The sequence below is a fragment of the Salvelinus fontinalis genome, chromosome 27 (assembly GCF_029448725.1).
Source record: "Salvelinus fontinalis isolate EN_2023a chromosome 27, ASM2944872v1, whole genome shotgun sequence".
Lineage (NCBI taxonomy): Eukaryota > Metazoa > Chordata > Actinopteri > Salmoniformes > Salmonidae > Salvelinus > Salvelinus fontinalis.
Window position 1 is genome coordinate 13,405,128 of NC_074691.1, and position 20,116 is coordinate 13,425,243.

At 43.3% G+C, this 20,116-nt stretch overlaps 1 protein-coding gene across 1 annotated transcript in view; it reads right to left on the reverse strand.

The window, feature by feature from the left end:
- Window positions 1–20,116, reverse strand: part of LOC129825075 (solute carrier family 35 member F1-like) — a 121,066-nt gene that overhangs the window by 53,300 nt on the left and 47,650 nt on the right. The window contains exon 2 of the mRNA XM_055884835.1: window positions 19,593–19,768. Coding sequence (XP_055740810.1) covers window positions 19,593–19,768 — 176 coding nt within the window. The remainder of the gene's footprint in view (window positions 1–19,592; window positions 19,769–20,116) is intronic.

Consider the following 20,116-nt stretch of genomic DNA (forward strand, 5'->3'; position numbering starts at 1 on the left):
CACACCTCAGACACATACACACTGACTAGGGTATACACATTGACTGACTAAGAGACACAAACACACAATATCTTATGGACACACACTCGCACACCACACTGAAGAGATAACTAGAGCAATCACCCACACATTTATATTCAGTCCAATTCAACACAACTAAAAGCACTGAAGTATAAAATGCCTGACAAAAACCTGAGTCGACAGTCAAGGACAGTCCAGGGAGATAAGGCGATGATTGATTGAACATCCCATAGAGAAGTTAAAATATTGATGGGAAAAAAAGGAGGTAGTCTGTGGGTATTGCTACATTGTAACATACTGTAAGTGCATTAAGTCATTGCTGTTGCATTGCATCATTCAGCCTGCGATGTCAGGGCTGTTTTCCTTGTGGGCTAACATTTATTACAGAATGCTGCTGTGTTATGGCTATGCTGCTGTGTTATGGCTATGCTGCTGTGTTATGGCTATGCTACTGTGTTATGGCTATGCTGCTGTGTTAAGGCTATGCTGCTGTGTTATGGCTATGCTGCTGTGTTATGGCTATGCTGCTGTGTTATGGCTATGCTGCTGTGTTATGGCTATGCTGCTGTGTTATGGCTATGCTGCTGTGTTATGGCTATGCTGCTGTGTTATGGCTATGCTGCTGTGTTATGGCTATGCTGCTGTGTTATGGCTATGCTGCTGTGTTAAGGCTATGCTGCTGTGTTATGGCTATGCTGCTGTGTTATGGCTATGCTGCTGTGTTAAGGCTATGCTGCTGTGTTATGGCTATGCTGCTGTGTTAAGGCTATTTCTGAAGAGAGCTAACCTCACTACCCTAGTAGCCATGTTATTACAGTCCCTCTGTCTGTGAAAATGTGACAACTGGATAGGTGTTAGAGTATAGGCCTACACCACAGATAAATATTGTGTACTATCACCTTGTCAGTCACCATATACAGTATACTGTGGTATATTATGGTCACATGGTGTGAATCCATTACGGCCTTGACATGTATTCTCTGTCTGTATTTCTATAGTAGAGACCAATAGTGGAGGCTTCCCAGCTTTTTAGGCTTCATGGCAAACACATCTCTTTACTTAAAAATCAATACATTGAATTTCACTTAGAAGTGATTAATTAGGTAACAAATGTCAATTTGAATGGGAACAAAATATATACAGTTGAAGTCGGAATTTTACATACACATAGTTTGGAGTATTTAAAACTCGTTTTTCAACCACTCCACAAATTTCTTGTTAACAAACTATAGTTTTGGCAAGTCGGTTAGGACATCTACTGTGTGCATGACACAAGTAATTTTTCCAACAATTGTTTACAGACATATTATTTATCTGTATCACAGTTCCAGTGGGTCAGAAGTTTACATACACTAAGTTGACTGTGCCTTTAAACAGCTTGGAAAATTCCAGAAAATTATGTCATGGCTTTAGAAGCTTCTGATAGGCTAATTGACATCATTTGAGTCAATTGTGGGTCTACCTGTGAATGTATTTCAAGGCCTGCCTTCAAACTCAGTGCCTCTTCGCTTGACATCATGGGAAAATCAAAAGAAATCAGCCAAGACCTCAGAAAAAAAATTGTAGACCTCCACAAGCCTGGTTCATCCTTGGGAGCAATTTTCAAACACCTGAAGGTACCACGTCCATCTGTACAAACAATAGTACGCAAGTATAAACACCATAGGACCACGCAGGAAGGAGGACCGCTCAGGAAGGAGAAGAGTTCTGTCTCCTAGAGATGAATGTACTTTGGTGCGAAAAGTGCAAATCACTCCCAGAACAACAGCAAAGGACCTTGTGAAGATGCTGGAGAAAACATGTACAAAGTATCTATATCCACAGTAAACAAGTTATATATCGACATGACCTGAAAGGCCGCTCAGCAAGGAAGAAGCCACTGCTCCAAAACCGCCATATAAAATACAGACTACGGTTTGCAACTGCACATAGGGACAAAGATCGTACATTTTGGAGAAATGTCGTCTGGTCTGATGAAACAAAAATAAAACTGTTTGGCCATAATGACCATCATTATGTTTGAAGGAAAAAGGGGGAGGCTTGCAAGTTGAAGAATACCATCCCAACCGTGAAGCACGGGGGTGGCAGCATCATGTTGTGGGGGCGCTTTGCTGAAGAAGGGACTGGTGCATTTCACAGAATAGATGGCATCATGAGGCAGGAAAATTATGTGGATATATTGAAGCAACATCTCAAGACATCAGTCAGGAAGTTAAAGCTTGGTCGCAAATGGGTCTTCCAAATGGACAATGACCCCAAGCATACTTTCAAAGTTGTGGCAAAATGGCTTAAGGACAACAAAGTCAAGGTATTGGAGTGGCCATCACAAAGCCCTGACCTCAATCCCATAGAACATTTGTGGGCAGAACTGCAAAAGCGTGTGCGAGCAAGGATCCTACAAACCTGACTCAGTTACACCAGCTCTGTCAGGAGAAATGGGCCAAAATTCACCCAACTTATTGTGGGAAGCTTGTGGAAGGCTACCTGAAACATTTGACCCAAGTTAAACTATTTAAAGGCAATGCTACCAAATACTCATTGAGTGTATGTAAACTTCTAACCCACTGGGAATGTGATGAAAGAAATACAAGCTGAAATAATTCTCTCTACTATTATTCTGACATTTCACATTCTTAAAATAAAGTGGTGATCCTAACTGACATAAGACAGGGAATTTTTACTAGAATTAAATGTCAGGAATTGTGAAACTGAGTTTAAATGTATTTGGCTAAGGTGTATGTAAACTTCCGACTTCAACTGTATATTCTTGGTTATATAACCTGCAATTATTAATTGAGAGGATCCTAGTGGTTTCCTGGCATTTTTTTTCTGAGCACCAGTTAAGCACAGATGGACGCGACAGTTAGTGTAACAAAACTAGAAAGTGTTTCAGCACAAGCCCCCTCCCATCCTAAACCCACTCACAGGTTCTCCGCCCTGCAACTGTTGAGCTTTTCAGTGATTTTAACTGTTATTTATGGCTGTTCAGTCATTTCTCTTGGACGGGGCTCCACCTGGCAAAAGCCAGTCCCCCCCCCACTCTGACAGATTGGTAAAGAAGAATGCTGGCAGCCATTCCTATTAATCTGTTAATCCTGAAAAACAATGGCTGAGCCTGCTGGACCATAAGCTTGGGCGCCAGTATTGTGTCAGAGAAGAGAGGGCCTGCCATGCATGTTGGTCCCTGTGATGGCAAATGAGAGATTCTGATACAAGGTGGCATTTGCTGTTTCGGGTGTCTGTATGCTGTATGAGTCACATTTGCACCCATGGAGGCAGTGGAAGGATGGGTCCCTCAGATATTAGATCATTCTGTCACCGACTGTGCCACACCAAGACCTGTTCTGTTTTCAATGACAGTGAGCACAAAACATATCTCTACAACAATAGAATATCTAATTTCAAAATCAATTTGACATTGGATGACATTTCAAAAACTTCTCATCTAGATCGTCGTCAGCTCCTTGAGTTAATAAAAATGCTAAACGTATTCTTTGGCACATTAAAACTAGCTCTGTCTCTGTGTATTTAATATCAGTGGGGCTCAGTGCTGGGTAATTGCTGTAATATGAATGTGCTTTAATAGGGAAAGGCAGCCACCACTGATGGTGCAGCCTGAGAAAAGCCTTGTTATCAGCCATCAGCATGAACCCAATGTAATTAATAATCGTCTAAGCGTATTAATGTGAATAATCACCTCGCCTCACTTCCTGTGATAAGTCATGCACTTCTGAGAGAGAGAGGAAAGAGAGAGAGTGGGCGGAGGAGAGAGATAGGAGGGGATAAAGAGAGAGAGGGGAGAGAGAGAGAGAAAAGGAGAGAGAGAGAGAGAGATGAAGAGAGAGAGAGAGAGACAGAAAGACACCTTGGGGGAGTGCCAGCTCAGCCCTCTCCTGTTCTCCTCCTCCTGTGACCCCAATTCTGGGCTACAGTTTAAATCGAATTTGAGTGAAGACGAGCGGGTCAGGAAGCCCTATGGGGAGCAGAGAGGAAGGAGAAGGAGGGAGAGGAACTGAGCCCCAATTCATTTCAGTCTGGAATAACAGAGTAGAGGTGCTGCTGCTTACACTTACAGTAAGTGGTGGTCAGAGCCAAAGGCTAGGAGGAAATCTGTGGACTAGTGGATAGTAAATTCAAACCAGTGGGACAGTGTGGTTAAAGCACTTTAAGGTCAAAGTAAATATGTGGTTGCACTTTAAAGGCCCAGTGCAGTCAAAATTTCCTGTGTTTTATATATATTTTCATACTATGAGGTTGGAATAATACTGTGAAATAGTGAAAATTATGATAATGTCCTTTTAGTATAACAGTTGTTTGAAAAGACGGCCTGAAATTTCTATCTGTTTTGTTGGGATGGAGTTTTGGCCGGCCTGGTGACATCAGTTTCCCCCTACCCACTCGGACCACAGTCCTAGCAAAAATCTTGCTTGAGAAATTGCTAAGAAGTTATTTTTGTTTGTTTTTAACAATTTTAATCGAAAACATTCAGAGTAAGGTACTTCATTTGAATGCTCCCGAGTGGCGCAGCGGTCTAAGGCACTGCATCTCAGTGCAAGAAGTGTCACTACAGTCCCTGGTTTGAATCCAGGCTGTATCACATTTGGCCATGATTGGGAGTCCCATAGGGCGGTGCACAATTGGCCCAGCGTCGTCCGGGTTTGGCCGGAGTAGGCCGTCATTGTAAATAAAAATGTGTTCTTAACTGACTTACCTAGTTATTATAAAGGTTAAATAAATAAAATAAATACAAAATAATTGTTACCGATAAATTATTTGATATTGAGATAAAAACAGCTTCATTGGACCTTTAAGCACTGTTGGGTAGGCTATATGTTTGTTGTCAATGTTTTCGTTTTCAGTTTAGCTCAGAATAAACTGGTGGTTTGATCAAAAAATATACTTAGTGTACAAAACATTATGAACGTTTTCCATTACATGCAGTGCCTTCAGACCCCTTGAATTATTCCACATTTTGTTACGTTACAGCCTTATTCAAAAATTGACCTACAGCAATCTACACACAATACCCCATAACGACAAAGCGAAAACAGGTTTTTAGACATTTCTGCAAATGTATTAAAAACAAAAAACAGATATCTTATTTACATAAGTATTCAGACCCTTTTGCTATGAGACTCAAAATTGAGCTCAGGTGCATTCTGTTTCCATTGATTATCCTTGAGATGTTTCTACAACTTGATTGGTGTCCACCTGTGGTAAATTCAATTGATTGGACATGATTTGGAAAGGCACACACCTGTCTATATAAGGTCCCACAGTTGACAGTGCATGCCAGAATAAAAACCAAGCCATGAGGTCGAAGGAATTGTCCGTAGAGCTCTGAGACAGAATTGATTCGAGGCACAGATCTGGGGAAGGGTACCAAAACATTTCTGCAGCATTGAAGGTCCCCACAAACACAGTGACCTCAATCATTCTTGAATGGAAGAAGTTTGTAACCAATCGGGAGAGAAGGTCCTTGATCAGGGACGTGATCAAGAACCCGATGGTCACTCTGACAGAGCTCTAGAGCTCCTCTGTGGAGATGGGAAAACATTCCAGAAGGACAACTATCTCTGCAGTACTCCACCAATTAGGCCTTTATGGTAGAGTGGCCAGACGGAAGCCACTCATCAGTAAAAGGCACATGACAGCCCGCTTGGAGTTTGCCAAAAGGCACCTAAAGACTCAGACCATGAGAAACAAGATTATCTGGTCTGATGAAACCAAGATTGGCCTGAATGCCAAGCGTCATGTCTGGAGGAAACCTGGCACATTCCCAACGGTGAAGAATGGTGGTGGCAGCATTACTGTAGGGAGGTTTTTCAGCACCAGGGACTGGGAAACTAGTCAGGATTGAGGCAAAGATAAACAAAGTACAAAGAGTGGCTTCGGGACAAGTCTCTGAATGTTGTTGAGTGGCCCATCCAGAGTCCGGACTTGAACCCAATCGAACATCTCTGGAGAGACCTGAAAATAGCTGTGCAGTGATGCTCCCCATCCAACTTGACAGAGCTTGAGAGGATCTGCAGAGAAGAATGGGAGAAACTCCCCAAATACAGGTGTGCCAAGCTTGTAGCGTCACAACCAAGAAGACTCAAGGCTGTAATCGCTACCAAAGGTGCTTCAACAAAGTACTGAGTAAAGGGTCTGAATACTCATGTAAATGTCATATTTCATTTTTTTTTATCACAAATTTGCAAAAATGTCTTGTTAAATCCACTTTTTTGTATTTTTTTGTTAAGCCTTGATACAATTGAGACATGGAGAGACAATTGAGACATGGATTGTGTATGTGTACCATTCAGAGGTTGAATGGACAAGACAAAAGATGTAAGTGCCTTTGAACGGGGTATGGTAATAGATGCTAGGCGCACCGGCTTGTGTTAAGAACTACAACACAGCTGGGTTTTCACGCTCAACAGTTTCCTGTGTGTATCAAGAATGATCCACCACCCAAAGGACATCCAGCCAACTTGGACACAACTCAATATTAGGAAGGTGTTCTTTTTCAATCTTGTCTCATCGCTGCAACTCCCCAACGGGCTCGGGAGAGGCGAAGGTCGAGTCATGTGTCCTTAACCCCCGCCCGCTTAACACAGAAGCCAGCTGTACCAATGTGTCGGGGGAAACACTGTTCAACTGACGACCGAAGCCAGCCTGCAGGCACCCGGGCCGCAATGTAGTACCTTAGGCCCCAAGGAAGGTGTTCTTAATGTTTTGTACACTCAGCGTATAGTTGGTTATGAATTTATTCATAGCTGTTTATCTGTTACTGTTTCAACTTTAGCTACAAGTGAATAGGACAACAGATCAGTTGGGCTGTTGGCTGCCGGGGCAGGCATCTGCTCCTGTTGTTGTTCCTTCCAGTAAGGCACTCAATTATCACTATTCATTCTGTGCATGGTCATGCTTACCGCAGCTCCCAACTACAGCTAGGCCCTGCCTTACACGACACAGAATTGGACCAATTTGGCCAGGAGCCTGTTGGACAAGTAGCCACACTGTCTAACAAAGAACAGCTTGCTTGGAAATAATGAGATTGCTTGTCTGTTAACAGCCTACATTCTAATTTGAGAGGATGACAGTTTTGTCTAATCAAAAACATGGGTCATGCTCTACTCTAACCCCTCAACATAGCCAATCCTGACTCAGGTATACTTGGGATCAAGTATTAATATACTATACTGAACAAAAATATAAACGCAACATGCAACAATTTCAACATGCAACAATTACTGAGTTTCTGAGTTTCAGTTCATATAAGGAAATCAGTCAATTGAAATAAATTAATTGGGCCCTAATCTATTGATTTCCCATGACTGGGCAGGGGCGCAGCCATATGTGGGCCTGGGAGGGCATAGGAGCCATGCCCAGCCAATCAGAATTAGTTTTTCCTCACAAAAGGGCTTTATTACAGACAGAAATAATCTTAATTTTCATCAATTGTCCGGGTGGCTGGTCTCAGACAATCCCGCAGGTGAAAAAGCCTGATGTGGAGGTCCTGGGCTGGCATGGTTACATGTGGTCTGCGGTTGTGAGGCCGGTTGGACGTACTTCTAAATTCTATAAAACGGCGTTGGAGGCGGCTTATGGTAGAGAAATAAACATCTCTGGCAACAGCTCTGGTAAACATTCCTGTAGTCAGCATGCCAATTGCACGCTCCTTCAAAACTTTAGACATCTGTGGCATTGTGTTGTGTGACAAAACAGTACATTTTAGAGTGGCCTTTTATTGTCCCCGGCATAAGGTGCAAGTGTGTAATGATCATGCTGTTTAATCAGCTCATTAAACATGGGACCAACACTTTACATATTGCGTTCATATTTTTGTTTAGTATATAATACATGTACATGTATACTGGTCACGCAAAGACAAAACTTAGCCTCTGTCTATTTTCTTGATATCAACTTATTGATAGAAGCCACAATCTATTGGCAATATTAAAGCTGATCTACGACCTAAAAAAATATAATAATAATAATTCACATTTGGTTGAACAACAGCTACCATTCCTATACATTTTTTATCACACCTGTATTGTTCCAGTGCATTGCATCTGCTTTTTTCAAGACCAAATCACCAGAGACAGAGCAGATCCTTCAAAGGGCCAAGCTACCATACCACAGAATATTCAGCCTTCAGTGATTCTGACTGTAACAGACCTGCATGAACAGAATAGGAGTGATTGAAGCAAACACAGAGAGAAGGCTGTGTTACATGTAGAGAATCAGAGAGGAATATATAAACTCAGCAAAAAAAGCAACTGTCCCTTTTTCAGGACCCTGTCTTTCAAAGATAATTTGTAAAATCCAAATAACTTCACAGATCTTCATTGTAAAGGATTTAAACACTGTTTCCCATGCTTGTTCAATGAACAATGAACAAATAATGAACATGCACCTGTGGAACGGTCGTTAAGACATTAACAGCTTACAGACGGTAGGCAAATAAGGTCACAGTTATGAAAACTTAGGACACTAAAGAGGCCTTTCTACTGACTCTGAAAAACATCAAAAGAAAGATGCCCAGGGTCCCGGCTCGTCTGTTTGAACGTGCCTTAGGCATGCTGCAAGGATGCATGAGGACTGCAGATGTGGCCAGGGCAATAAATTGCAATGTCCGTACTGTGAGATGCCTAAGACAGCGCTACAGGGAGACAGGACGGACAGCTGATCGTCCTCGCAGTGGCAGACCACGTGTAACAACACCTGCACAGGATCGGTACATCTGAACATCACACCTGTGGGACATGTACAGGATGGCAACAACAACTGCCCGAGTTACACCAGGAACGCACAATCCCTCCATCAGTGCTCAGACTGAGAGAGGCTGAGATAGGCTGAGAGAGGCTGGACTGAGGGCTTGTAGACCTGATGTAAGGCAGGTCCTCACCAGACATCACCGGCAACAACGTCGCCTATGGGCACAAACCCACCGTCACTGGACCAGACAGGACTGGCAAAAAGTACTCTTCACTGGTGATGGTTGTATTCGCGTTCATCGTCGAAGGAATGAGCATTACACCGAGGCCTGTACTCTGGAGCGGGATCGATTTGGAGGTGGAGGGTCCGTCATGGTCTGGGGCGGTGTGTCACAGCATCATCGGACTGAGCTTGTTGTCATTGCAGGCAATCTCAACGCTGTGCGTTACAGAGAAGACATCCTCCTCCCTCATGCGGTCCCTTCCTGCAGACTCATCCTGACATGACCCTCCAGCATGACAATGCCACCAGCCATACTGCTCGTTCTGTGCGTGATTTCCTGCAAGACAGGAATGTCAGTGTTCTGCCATGGCCAGCGAAGAGCCCGGATCTCAATCCCATTGAGCACGTCTGGGACCTGTTGGATCGGAGGGTGAGGACTAGGGACATTCCGCCCAGAAATGTCTGGGAACTTGCAGATGCCTTGGTGGAAGAGTGGGGTAACATCTCACAGCAAGAGCTGGCAAATCTGGTGCAGTCCATGAGGAGGAGATGCACTGCAGTCCTTAATGCAGCTGGTGGCCACACCAGATAGTGACTGTTACTTTTGATTTTGACCCCCCCTTTGTTCAGGGACACATTATTCCATTTCTGTTAGTCACATGTCTGTGGAACTTGTTCAGTTCATGTCTCAGTTGTTGAATGTTGTTATGTTCATACAAATATTTACACATGTTAAGTTTGCAGAAAATTAACACAGTTGACAGTGGGAGGATGTTTATTTTTTTGCTGAGTTTATGTGATGCTACTGCTATTCAGCTCTACTATTAGAAAGCATAACTAAATGTGTCTCACTCTGAGACCCTTACATGTTTGTTCTATTCTAGGATGTGTGAGTTGAATATCCAAACAAGGAAGCCTAGGAGAGAAGGTGTATAGAAAGAGTGTGTGAGTGAGCTGAGGTGAGGCCTGGCAAAGGTTTCACTATCTGCTTGTGGCAGGTTTTCCCATGCAGCATCGATACTCATATCTCACCCTCCATGCACCTCTACCTCAACATCCATGTCACTCTGAATCAAAAACGTCAACAGAAAACTGAGGCTAATGATGACAACTTTAACACGAAAGCTTCCTACACAGCATGAAACTGCAATGAGGACAAAAAAGAGCAGCGGGTCGGTCCCGACAGAGATCATTGTGGCGCGGTCTGAATTTTTCATGCTGCGGTTTGGAGTTGAACTTTGGGATTATAATATTTTGGTTCTCCCGCAAATTATTTGGAAATGGTCGTCTTTATGCTTGTATGCGTCAGCCTACCTATTGTATTAAAAGCAGATCTTTGTCATATTATTCACACTCAGAATTTTCTGCTTAAAGTTAAGTAGCCTACCTCTCCTCTCCTAGTTGGGCATGCAAGATCATAGCAAGATAGCAAGATAGAACCAACAGACATGGTCGCCCTGTTCATGGCTCCTAAGCAACTTTGCAGTATTTCATTTTTTTTGTGCTATTTCTCGTAGGTCAGAAAGTCCTTTGCATCCTTTGTCCTTTGCATTACTACTTTTAGATATTAGAGCGGTGGTAACTCACCAGCATTTCAATGAGAAAAACAACTTTCCTGAACTGGATCCTTTGTTCGTACCCCCCAAGTTATTTACATTTATCCCAGAGACTGCTCCAAGATGCCGCCAGCGGAGAAGAGGTATTGAGGGTGGACTTTTAGTCCAACTCAGGAGGCGTGCATACCACCCACCATTTCCGAGTAAATTACTCGCTAATGTTCAATCCCTGGACAATAAAATAGACAACCTCAGGGCGAGGACCTAACATACTCTGTTTCACAGAATCATGGCTCTCTCCGGATATACTGTCCCAGTCCATACAGCTAGCTGGCCTCTCAGTACATCCCGCAGACAGGAATAACGCATTCTCTGGGAAAAAGAAAGTTATATGTTTTATGATTAACTACTCATGATGTGATTGTGGTAATGTACAGGAACTCATGTCCTTTTGTTCACCCGACCTAGAATACCTCACAATCAAATGCAGACTGCATTTCCTCCCGAGAGAATTCTCTTCGGTCATCGTCACAGCTGTGTATATTCCCCCTCAAGTCGATACCACAAACTTCTCTCAAGGAACTACACTGGACTTTGTGCAAACTTGAAACCACATATCCTGAGGCCGCATTTAGTGTAGCTGGGGACTTTAATAAAGCAAATCTGAGGAAAACGCTACCAAAGTTTTATCAACACGTTGCACTCTCGATCAACACTCTCGACCACTGCTACTGTCCCTTCCGGGACAGCTACAATGCCCTCCCCCGCCCTCCCTTCTGCAAATCAGATCACACCTCCATCCTGCTCCTCCCTTCCTATGGACAGAAAGTCAAACAGGAAGTACCGTTGTAAGGACTGTTCAACGCTGGTCTGACCAATCGGAATCCATGAATCAAGATTGTTTTGATCAACCGGACTGAGATATGTTCCAGGCTGCCACTGAGAATAACATTGACGTATACACCAACATGGTGACTGAGTTCATCAGGAAGTGTATACACTGACACGGTGACTGAGTTCAAGTGTATAGGGGATGTTGTTCCCACTGTGACCATTAAAACCTATCCAAACCGAAAACCGTGAATAGATGTCAGCATTCGTGCAAAACTGAACCACCTCATTTAACCATAGCAAGGTGACTGGGAATATGGTTGAGTACAAACAGTCTAGTTATGCCCTCCGTAAGGCAATTAAACAGGCAAAACATCAGTACAGAGACAAAGTGGAGTAGCAATTCAACGGCTCAGACACAAGACATATGTGTCAGGGACTCCCGACAATCACGGATTATAAAGGTAAAACCAGCCACGGACACCTTGCCCCGGGCAAGCTAAACACCTTCTTCACCCACTTCAAGGGAAACAGTGCCGCTGACGCCGGCCACCACCGTTCCCATGGACTGTGAGCTCTCGTTCTCCGTGGCTGACGTGAGTAAGAAATTATATATGTTAACCAGACGGCATCCCTAGCTGCGTCCTCAGAGCATCTGCAAAACAGCTTCAATTTCTCCATATCCCAGTCTGTTGTCCCCACTTGCTTCAAGATATCCACCATTTTTCCTGTACACAAGAAAGCGAAAGTAACTGAACAAAATGACTATCGCCCCATAGCATTCACTTCTTTCATCATTAAGTGTTTTGAGAGGCTAGTTTAGGATAATACCAACTCCACCTTGCCCAAGACGCCTAGACCCACTGCAATTTGCTTTCTGACCCAATTAATCCACACATGATGCATTCGCCATTACACTGCACACTGCCCTATCCCATCTGGACAAGAGGAATACCTATGTAAGAATGATGTTTATTGACTACAACTCAGCCTTCAACATCATAGTACCCTCCAAGCTCGTCATTAAACTCGGGGCCCTGGGTCTAAACCCCGCCCTGTGCAATTGGGTCCTGAACTTCCTGACGGGCCACCCCCAGGTTGTGAAGGTAGGCAACAACACCTCCACTACGCTGATCCTTGACACAAGGGCCCCACAAGGGTGCGTACTCATGCCCCTCCTGTACTTCCTGTTCACCCATGACTGCATGCCCACACACGTCTCCAACTCAATCATGTTTGGATTTTCAACTACACTGTCACTAGCCGGCTACCACCCGGTTCCTCATCCCTGCACCTTAGAAGCTGCTGCCCTATGTACAGTTGAAGTCGGAAGTTTACATACCCCTTAGCCAAATACATTTAGACACAGTTTTTCACAATTCCTGACATTTAATCCTAGTAAAAATACCCTGTCTTAGGTCAGTTAGGATCACCACATTATTTTAAGAATGTGAAATGTCAGAATAATAGTTGAGAGAATTACACTGCTCAAAAAAATAAAGGGAACACTAAAATAACACATCCTAGATCTGAATGAATGAAATATTTTTATTAAATACTTTTTTCTTTACATAGTTGAATGTGCTGACAACAAAATCACACACAAATTATCAATGGAAATCAAATTTATCAACCCATGGAGGTCTGGATTTGGAGTCACACTCAAAATTAAAGTGGAAAACCACACTACAGGCTGATCCAACTTTGATGTAATGTCCTTCAAACAAGTCAAAATGAGGCTCAGTAGTGTGTGTGGCCTCCACGTGCCTGTATGACCTCCCTACAACGCCTGGGCATGCTCCTGATGAGGTGGCGGATGGTCTCCTGAGGCATCTCCTCCCAAACCTGGACTAAAGCATCCGCCAACTCCTGGACAGTCTGTGGTGCAACGTGGCGTTGGTGGATGGAGCGAGACATGATGTCCCAGATGTGCTCAAGTGGATTCAGGTCTGGGGAACGGGCGGGCCAGTCCATAGCATCAATGCCTTCCTCTTGCAGGAACTGCTGGCACACTCCAGCCACATGAGGTCTAGCATTGTCTTGCATTAGGAGGAACCCAGGGCCAACCGCACCAGCATATGGTCTCACAAGGGGTCTGAGGATCTCATCTCGGTACCTAATGGCAGTCAGGCTACCTCTGGCGAGCACATGGAGGGCTGTGCGGCCCCCCAAAGAAATGCCACCCCACACCATGACTGACCCACCACCAAACCGGTCATGCTGGAGGATGTTGTAGGCAGCAGAACGTTCTCCACGGCGTCTCCAAACTCTGTCACGTCTGTCACGTGCTCAGTGTGAACCTGCTTTCATCTGTGAAGAGCACAGGGCGGCAGTGGCGAATTTGCCAATCTTGGTGTTCTCTGGCAAATGCCAAACGTCCTGCACGGTGTTGGGCTGTAAGCACAACCCCCACCTGTGGACGTCGGGCCCTCATACCACCCTCATGGAGTCTGTGTCTGACCGTTTGAGCAAACACATGCACATTTATGGCCTGCTGGAAGTTCCCTTTAATTTTTTGAGCAGTGTATTTATTTCAGCTTTTATTTATTTTATCACATTCCCAGTGGGTCAGAAGTTTACATACACTCAATGAGTATTTGGTAGCATTGAGTTTAAATAGTTTAAGTTGGGTCAAACATTTCGGGTAGCCTCCACAAGCTTCTCACAATAAGTTGGGGGAATTTTGGCCCATTCCTCCTGACAGAGCTGGTGTAACTGAGTCAGGTTTGTAGGCCTCCTTGCTCGCACACGCTTTTTCAGTTCTGTCCACAAATGTTCTATAGGATTGAGATCAGGGCTTTGTGATGGCCACTCCAATACCTTGACTTTGTTGTCCTTAAGCCATTTTGCCACAACTTTGGAAGTATGCTTGGGGTCATTGTCCATTTGGAAGACCCATTTGCGTCCAAGCTTTAACTTCCTGACTGATGTCTTGAGATGTTGCTTCAATATATCCACATAATGTTTCTTCCTCATGATGCCATCTATTCTGTGAAGTGCACCAGTCCCTCCTGCAGCAAAGCGCCCCCACAACATGATGCTGCCACCCCCGTGCTTCACGGTTGGGATGGTGTTCTTCAACTTGCAAGCCTCCCCCTTTTTCCTCCAAACATAACGATGGTCATTATGGCCAAACAGTTTTATTTTTGTTTCATCAGACCAGACGACATTTCTCCAAAAAGTACGATCTTTGTCCCCATGTGCAGTTGCAAACCGTAGTCTGGCTTTTATATGGCGGTTTTGGAGCAGTGGCTTCTTCCTTGCTGAGCGGCCTTTCAGGTTATTTCGATATAAGACTCGTTTTACTGTGGATATAGATACTTTTGTTAACCTCCAGCATCTTCACAAGGTCCTTTGCTGTTGTTCTGCACTTTTGCTGCACCTTTGCTGTTGTTCTGCACTGTGATTTGCACTTTTCGCACCAAAGTATGTTCATCTCTAGGAGACAGAACGCGTCTCCTTCCTGAGCGGTATGATGGCTGCGTGGTCCCATGGTGTTTATACTTGCGTACTATTGTTTGTATAGATGGACTTCAGACGTTTGGAAATTGCTCCCAAGGATGAACCAGACTTGTGGAGGTCTACAATTTTTTTCTGAGGTCTTGGCTATTTCTTTTGATTTTCCCATGATGTCAAGCAAAGAGGCACTGAGTTTGAAGGTAGGCCTTGAAATACATCCACAGGTACACCTCCAATTGACTCAAATTATGTCAATTAGCCTATCAGAATCTTCTAAAGCCATGACATCGTTTTATGGAATTTTCCAAGCTGTTTAAAGGCACAGTCAACTTAGTGTATGTAAACTTCTAACCCACTGGAATTGTGATACAGTGAATTATAAGTGAAATAATATGTCTGTAAATGTCAGCGTTGTACGCAGCGGTGTATGCCTAAATTCTATTTATTAAAGAATGAACACTGAACAAACGAACAAACAAAACGAACCGTGAAGCTATATGAATAGTACAGACAGGCAACTAAACATAGAACAAGAACCCTCGAACACAAAAGGGAAAATGGCTATATATGATCCCCAATCAGAGACAATGATAAACATCTGCTTCTGATTGGGAACCATATCAGGCCACCATAGACATACAAATACCTAGACCTACAAAACCCCTAGACATACAAAAACCCTAGACAATACAAAAACTAGCATACCCACCCTCGTCACACCCTGACCTAACCAAAATATAAAGAAAACAGAGATATCTAAGGTCAGAGCGTGACAGTAAACAATTGTTGGAAAAATTACTTGTGTCATGCACAAAGTAGATGTCCTAACCGACTTGCCAAAACTATAGTTTGTTAACAAGAAATTTGTGGAGTGATTGAAAAACGAGTTTTAATGACTCCATCCTAAGTGTATGTAAACTTCCGAATTCAACTGTACATAGTCATGGAACACTGGTCACTTTAATAATGGAGCACTGGTCACATCAAATAATGTTTACATTCTGTTTACCCACTTCATATGTATATCAAATCAAAATGTATTGGTCACATACACACGGTTAGCAGATGTTAATGCGAGTGTAGCAAATTGCTTGTGCTTCTAGTTCCAACCGTGCAGTAATATCTAACAAGTAATCTAACAATTTCACGACAACTACCTTATGCACACAAGTGTAAAGGCATGAATAAGAATATGTACGTATAAATATATGGATGAGCGATGGCCGAACGGCATAGGCAAGAAGCAGTAGGTGATATAGAGTACACTATATACATATGAGATGAGTAATGTAGGGTATGTAAACATTATATAAAGTGGCATTGTTTAAAGTGACTAGTGATACATTTATTACATCCAATTTTTTATTATTAAATTGGCTAGAGATTTGAGTCAGTATGTTGGCAGCAGCCACTCAATGTTAGTGATGGCTGTTTAACAGTCTGATGGCCTTGAGATATAAGCTGTTTTTCAGTCTCTCGATCCCAGCTTTGATGCACCTCTACTGACCTCGCCTTCTGGATGATAGCGGGGTGAACAGGCAGTGGCTTGGGTGGTTGTTGTCCTTGATGATCTTTTTGGCCTTCCTGTGACATCGGGTGGTGTAGGTGTCCTGGAGGGCAGGTAGTTTGCACCCGGTGATGTGTTGTGCAGACCTCACTACCCTCTGGAAAGCCTTACGGTTGTGGGCGGAGCAGTTGCCGTACCAGGCAGTGATACAGCCCGACAGGATGCTCTCGATTGTGCATCTGTAAAAGTTTGTGAGTGTTTTTGGTGACAAGCCAAATTTCTTCAGCCTTCTGAGGTTGAAGAGGCGCTGTTGCACCTTCTTCACCACGCTGTCTGTGTGGATGGACCATTTCAGTTTTTCCGTGATGTGTACGCCGAGGAACTTAAAACGTTACACCTTCTCCAATACTGTCCCGTCAATGTGGATAAGGGGTGCTCCCTCTGCTGTTTCCTGAAGTCCACGATATGTATTTTAGTCAAGGCCTATCCTATTTAACTATTGCCGTTCTTATTCTTCAGATATACTACATATTCTATCCATATACTGTCCATATTGTCTACACATCCAATCACATATATACCGGTAATATATACAGTACCAGTCAAAAGTATGGACACACCTATTCATTCAAGGGTTTTTCTTTATTTTTACTATTTTATACATTGTATAATAATAGTGAAGACATCAAAATGATGAAATAACACAAATGGAATCATGTAGTAACAAAAAAGGGTAAAAAAAAAAAGAAGTTTAACAAATCAAAATATATTTTATATTTCAGATTCTTCAAGGTAGCCACCCTTTGCCTTGACAGCACTGGAATGCATTTCAAATAACAGGTATGCCTTGTTAAACGATCATTTGTGGAATTTCTTTGCTACTTAATATGTTTGAACCAATCAGTTGTGTTGTGACAAGCTAGGGGTAGTATACATAAGATAGCCCTATTTGGTAAAAGACATGAAGGTCAGTCAATCACTAAAATTTCAACAACTTTCGAAGTTTCTTCAAGTGCAGTCGCAAAAACCATCAAGCGCTATGATGAAACTGGCTCTCATGAGGACCACCACAGGAAAGGAAGACCCAGAGTTACCTCTGCTGCAGAGGATTGGTTCATTAGAGTTAACTACACCTCAGATAGCAGCCCAAATAAATGCTTCACTGAGTTTAAGTAACAGACACATCTCAACATCAACTGTTCAGGGGAGACTGCGTGAATCAGGCCTTAATGGTCGAAATCCTGCAAAGAACCCACTACTAAAGGACACCAATAAGAAGAAGACTTGCTTGGGCCAAGAAACACGAGCAACAGACATTAGACAGGTGGATATCTGTCCATTGGTCTGAGTCCAAATTTGAGATTTTCGGTTCAAACCACCTAGCTGAACGGATGATCTCCGCACGTGTGGTTCCCACCGTGAAGCATGGAGGAGGAGGTGTGATGGGGCTTTTCTGGTGATACTGTCAGTGATTTATTTAGAATTCAAGGCACACTTAACCAGCATGGCAACCACAGCATTCTACAGCGAAACTGGTTTGAGCTTAGTGGGACTATCATTTGTTTTTCAACAGGACAATGACCCAACACACCTCCAGGCTGTGTAAGGGCTATTTGACCAAGAAGGAGAGTGATGGAGTGCTGCATTAGACCTGGCCTCCATAATCACCCGACCTCAACCCAACTGAGATGGTTTGGGATGAGTTGGACCGCAGAGTTAAGGAAAAGTAGTTAACAAGTACTCAGCATATGTGGGAACTCCTTTAAGACTGTTGTAAAAGCTGGTTGAAGCTGGTTGAGAGAATGCCAAGAGTGTGCAAAGCTGTCATAAAGGCAAAGGGAGCTATTTTGAAGAATATAAAATATATTATTTAACACTTTTTTAGTTACCACATGACTCCGTATGTGTTATTTCATAGTTTTTTCATAGGTCTTCATTATTATTCTACAATGTAGAAAATAGTAAAAAAATAAAGAAAAACCCTTGAATGAGTAGGTGTGTCCAATTTTTTACTGGTACTGCATATATAGTTGAAGTCTGAAGTTTACATACACTTAGGTTGGAGTCATTAAAACTTGTTTTTCAACCACTCAACCACAGGTCATCTACTTTGTGCATGACACAAGTCATTTTTCCAACAATTGTTTACAGCCAGAATATTTCATTTATAATTCACTGTATCACAATTCCAGTGGGTCAGAAGTTTACATACACTAAGTTGACTGTGCCTTTAAACAGCTTGGAAGATTTCAGAAGATGATGTCATGGCTTTAGAAGCTTCTGATAGGCTAATTGACATAATTTGAGTCAATTGGCAGTGTACCTGTGGATGTATTTCAAGGCCTACCTTCAAACTCAGTGTCTTTTTTCTTGACATCATAGGAAAAACAAATGAATTGTAGACCTCCACAAGTCTGGTTCATCCTTGGGAGAAATGTACAAATGCCTGAAGGTACCACGTTCATCTGCCTAAAATAGCATTTGGGGGTTGGGTTTGGGACCAGTTCTTGCAGCAGCTAGTGGGAGTCGGACAGAAAGCCAGCAGGTGTGGGTGGGTGCGGTATGCAGTATGAAAAACTGCGGGAGAGGGATGAATAAATCAGTTAATTCATCTCGAGTATGTTTAACTTCTCCATGCAATCTGTTGTATAAAACCAAATCAGCTCACCGTTCTTCACCTGGAATCTACCATCTACAGTTGTTAGGATAAATTTTGTGACAATGGCCACAACATGCGATGCTGAGAGTAAGTTAGCGAGTAAGTTACCACTGACACCCCCAGCAGGTGTTCCACTCAGACGGCCTTTCAGTGTGCTCCACACACACACCATCCACTCTGACACAACACACACAGTGATAGTTTTTCACTAAGAAACCTGCTGCTTGTTTTGAAATGTTCCCCGTGAGCACTCCAAGAGGTCACCTAGAAGGTCAGTAGAGAACAAGAGCTCCTCTCTTCAAACATATCATTCAGAACAAAGATGTTTGTACACAATCCGAGCTGTAAACTGTCTTTAGTTTATACAAGTCCTGTCCTGTCCCATTCATCTCCAGCTCCAATGCCATAAAGCATAGCAAATGTATTACATTATGCAGTAGCTATTGAGGACAGGGGCTTTTACCTTTCCCTTATTGTTGAGAAAGTGATGAGTACACAATATAATATTCATCTAGTAGGATTCAAACTAATCCTGTTATAGTCTCTATTTGCACTCAGGTGTGACCTGAGCAACTGATGCCTGTTGTGTCCAGTTGCATGTGAGTGCGTGCATGTGTGTCCATTGTCATACCTTGCCTAACGGCGAGCGTGGTGGTGTAGACCAGGAACAGTAGGATATAGTTGAGAAAGCTCTGGAACACGGGCGTGTTGGCGTGGTAGTCATCAGCCAGGTACTTGCTGGTCAGCCCGATGCCACAGATGAGCAGAGACAGGACCTGGCCCAGAGCCAGTGTTACTAGAAGTTCCCTGGAGAGGAGAGACAGGGAAGAAGACATTGTTACTACACACTGGTATTACAGCACAGATACTAAACCACTGACCGGAAAGGGCATTGGAATACAACTAGTGTAGTACAGTACATTCACAGCACTGCATGGCCAGAGAACAGAAGCTCACATGGTCATGTAAAACTCCTGTCCCTAGCTACAACAGCAGATCAACAGGTGTCCCCATCACCCACAGACCCATCTCTGCATCCCACTGACTCCCACAGAGTTGTCACCTTCTAAACTCATTATACTCCAGTCTCTCTAGCAGTGTGAGGCACATCAAGGGCTTCCAGTCTGATTTATATTAGGACAGGATTTACAAACA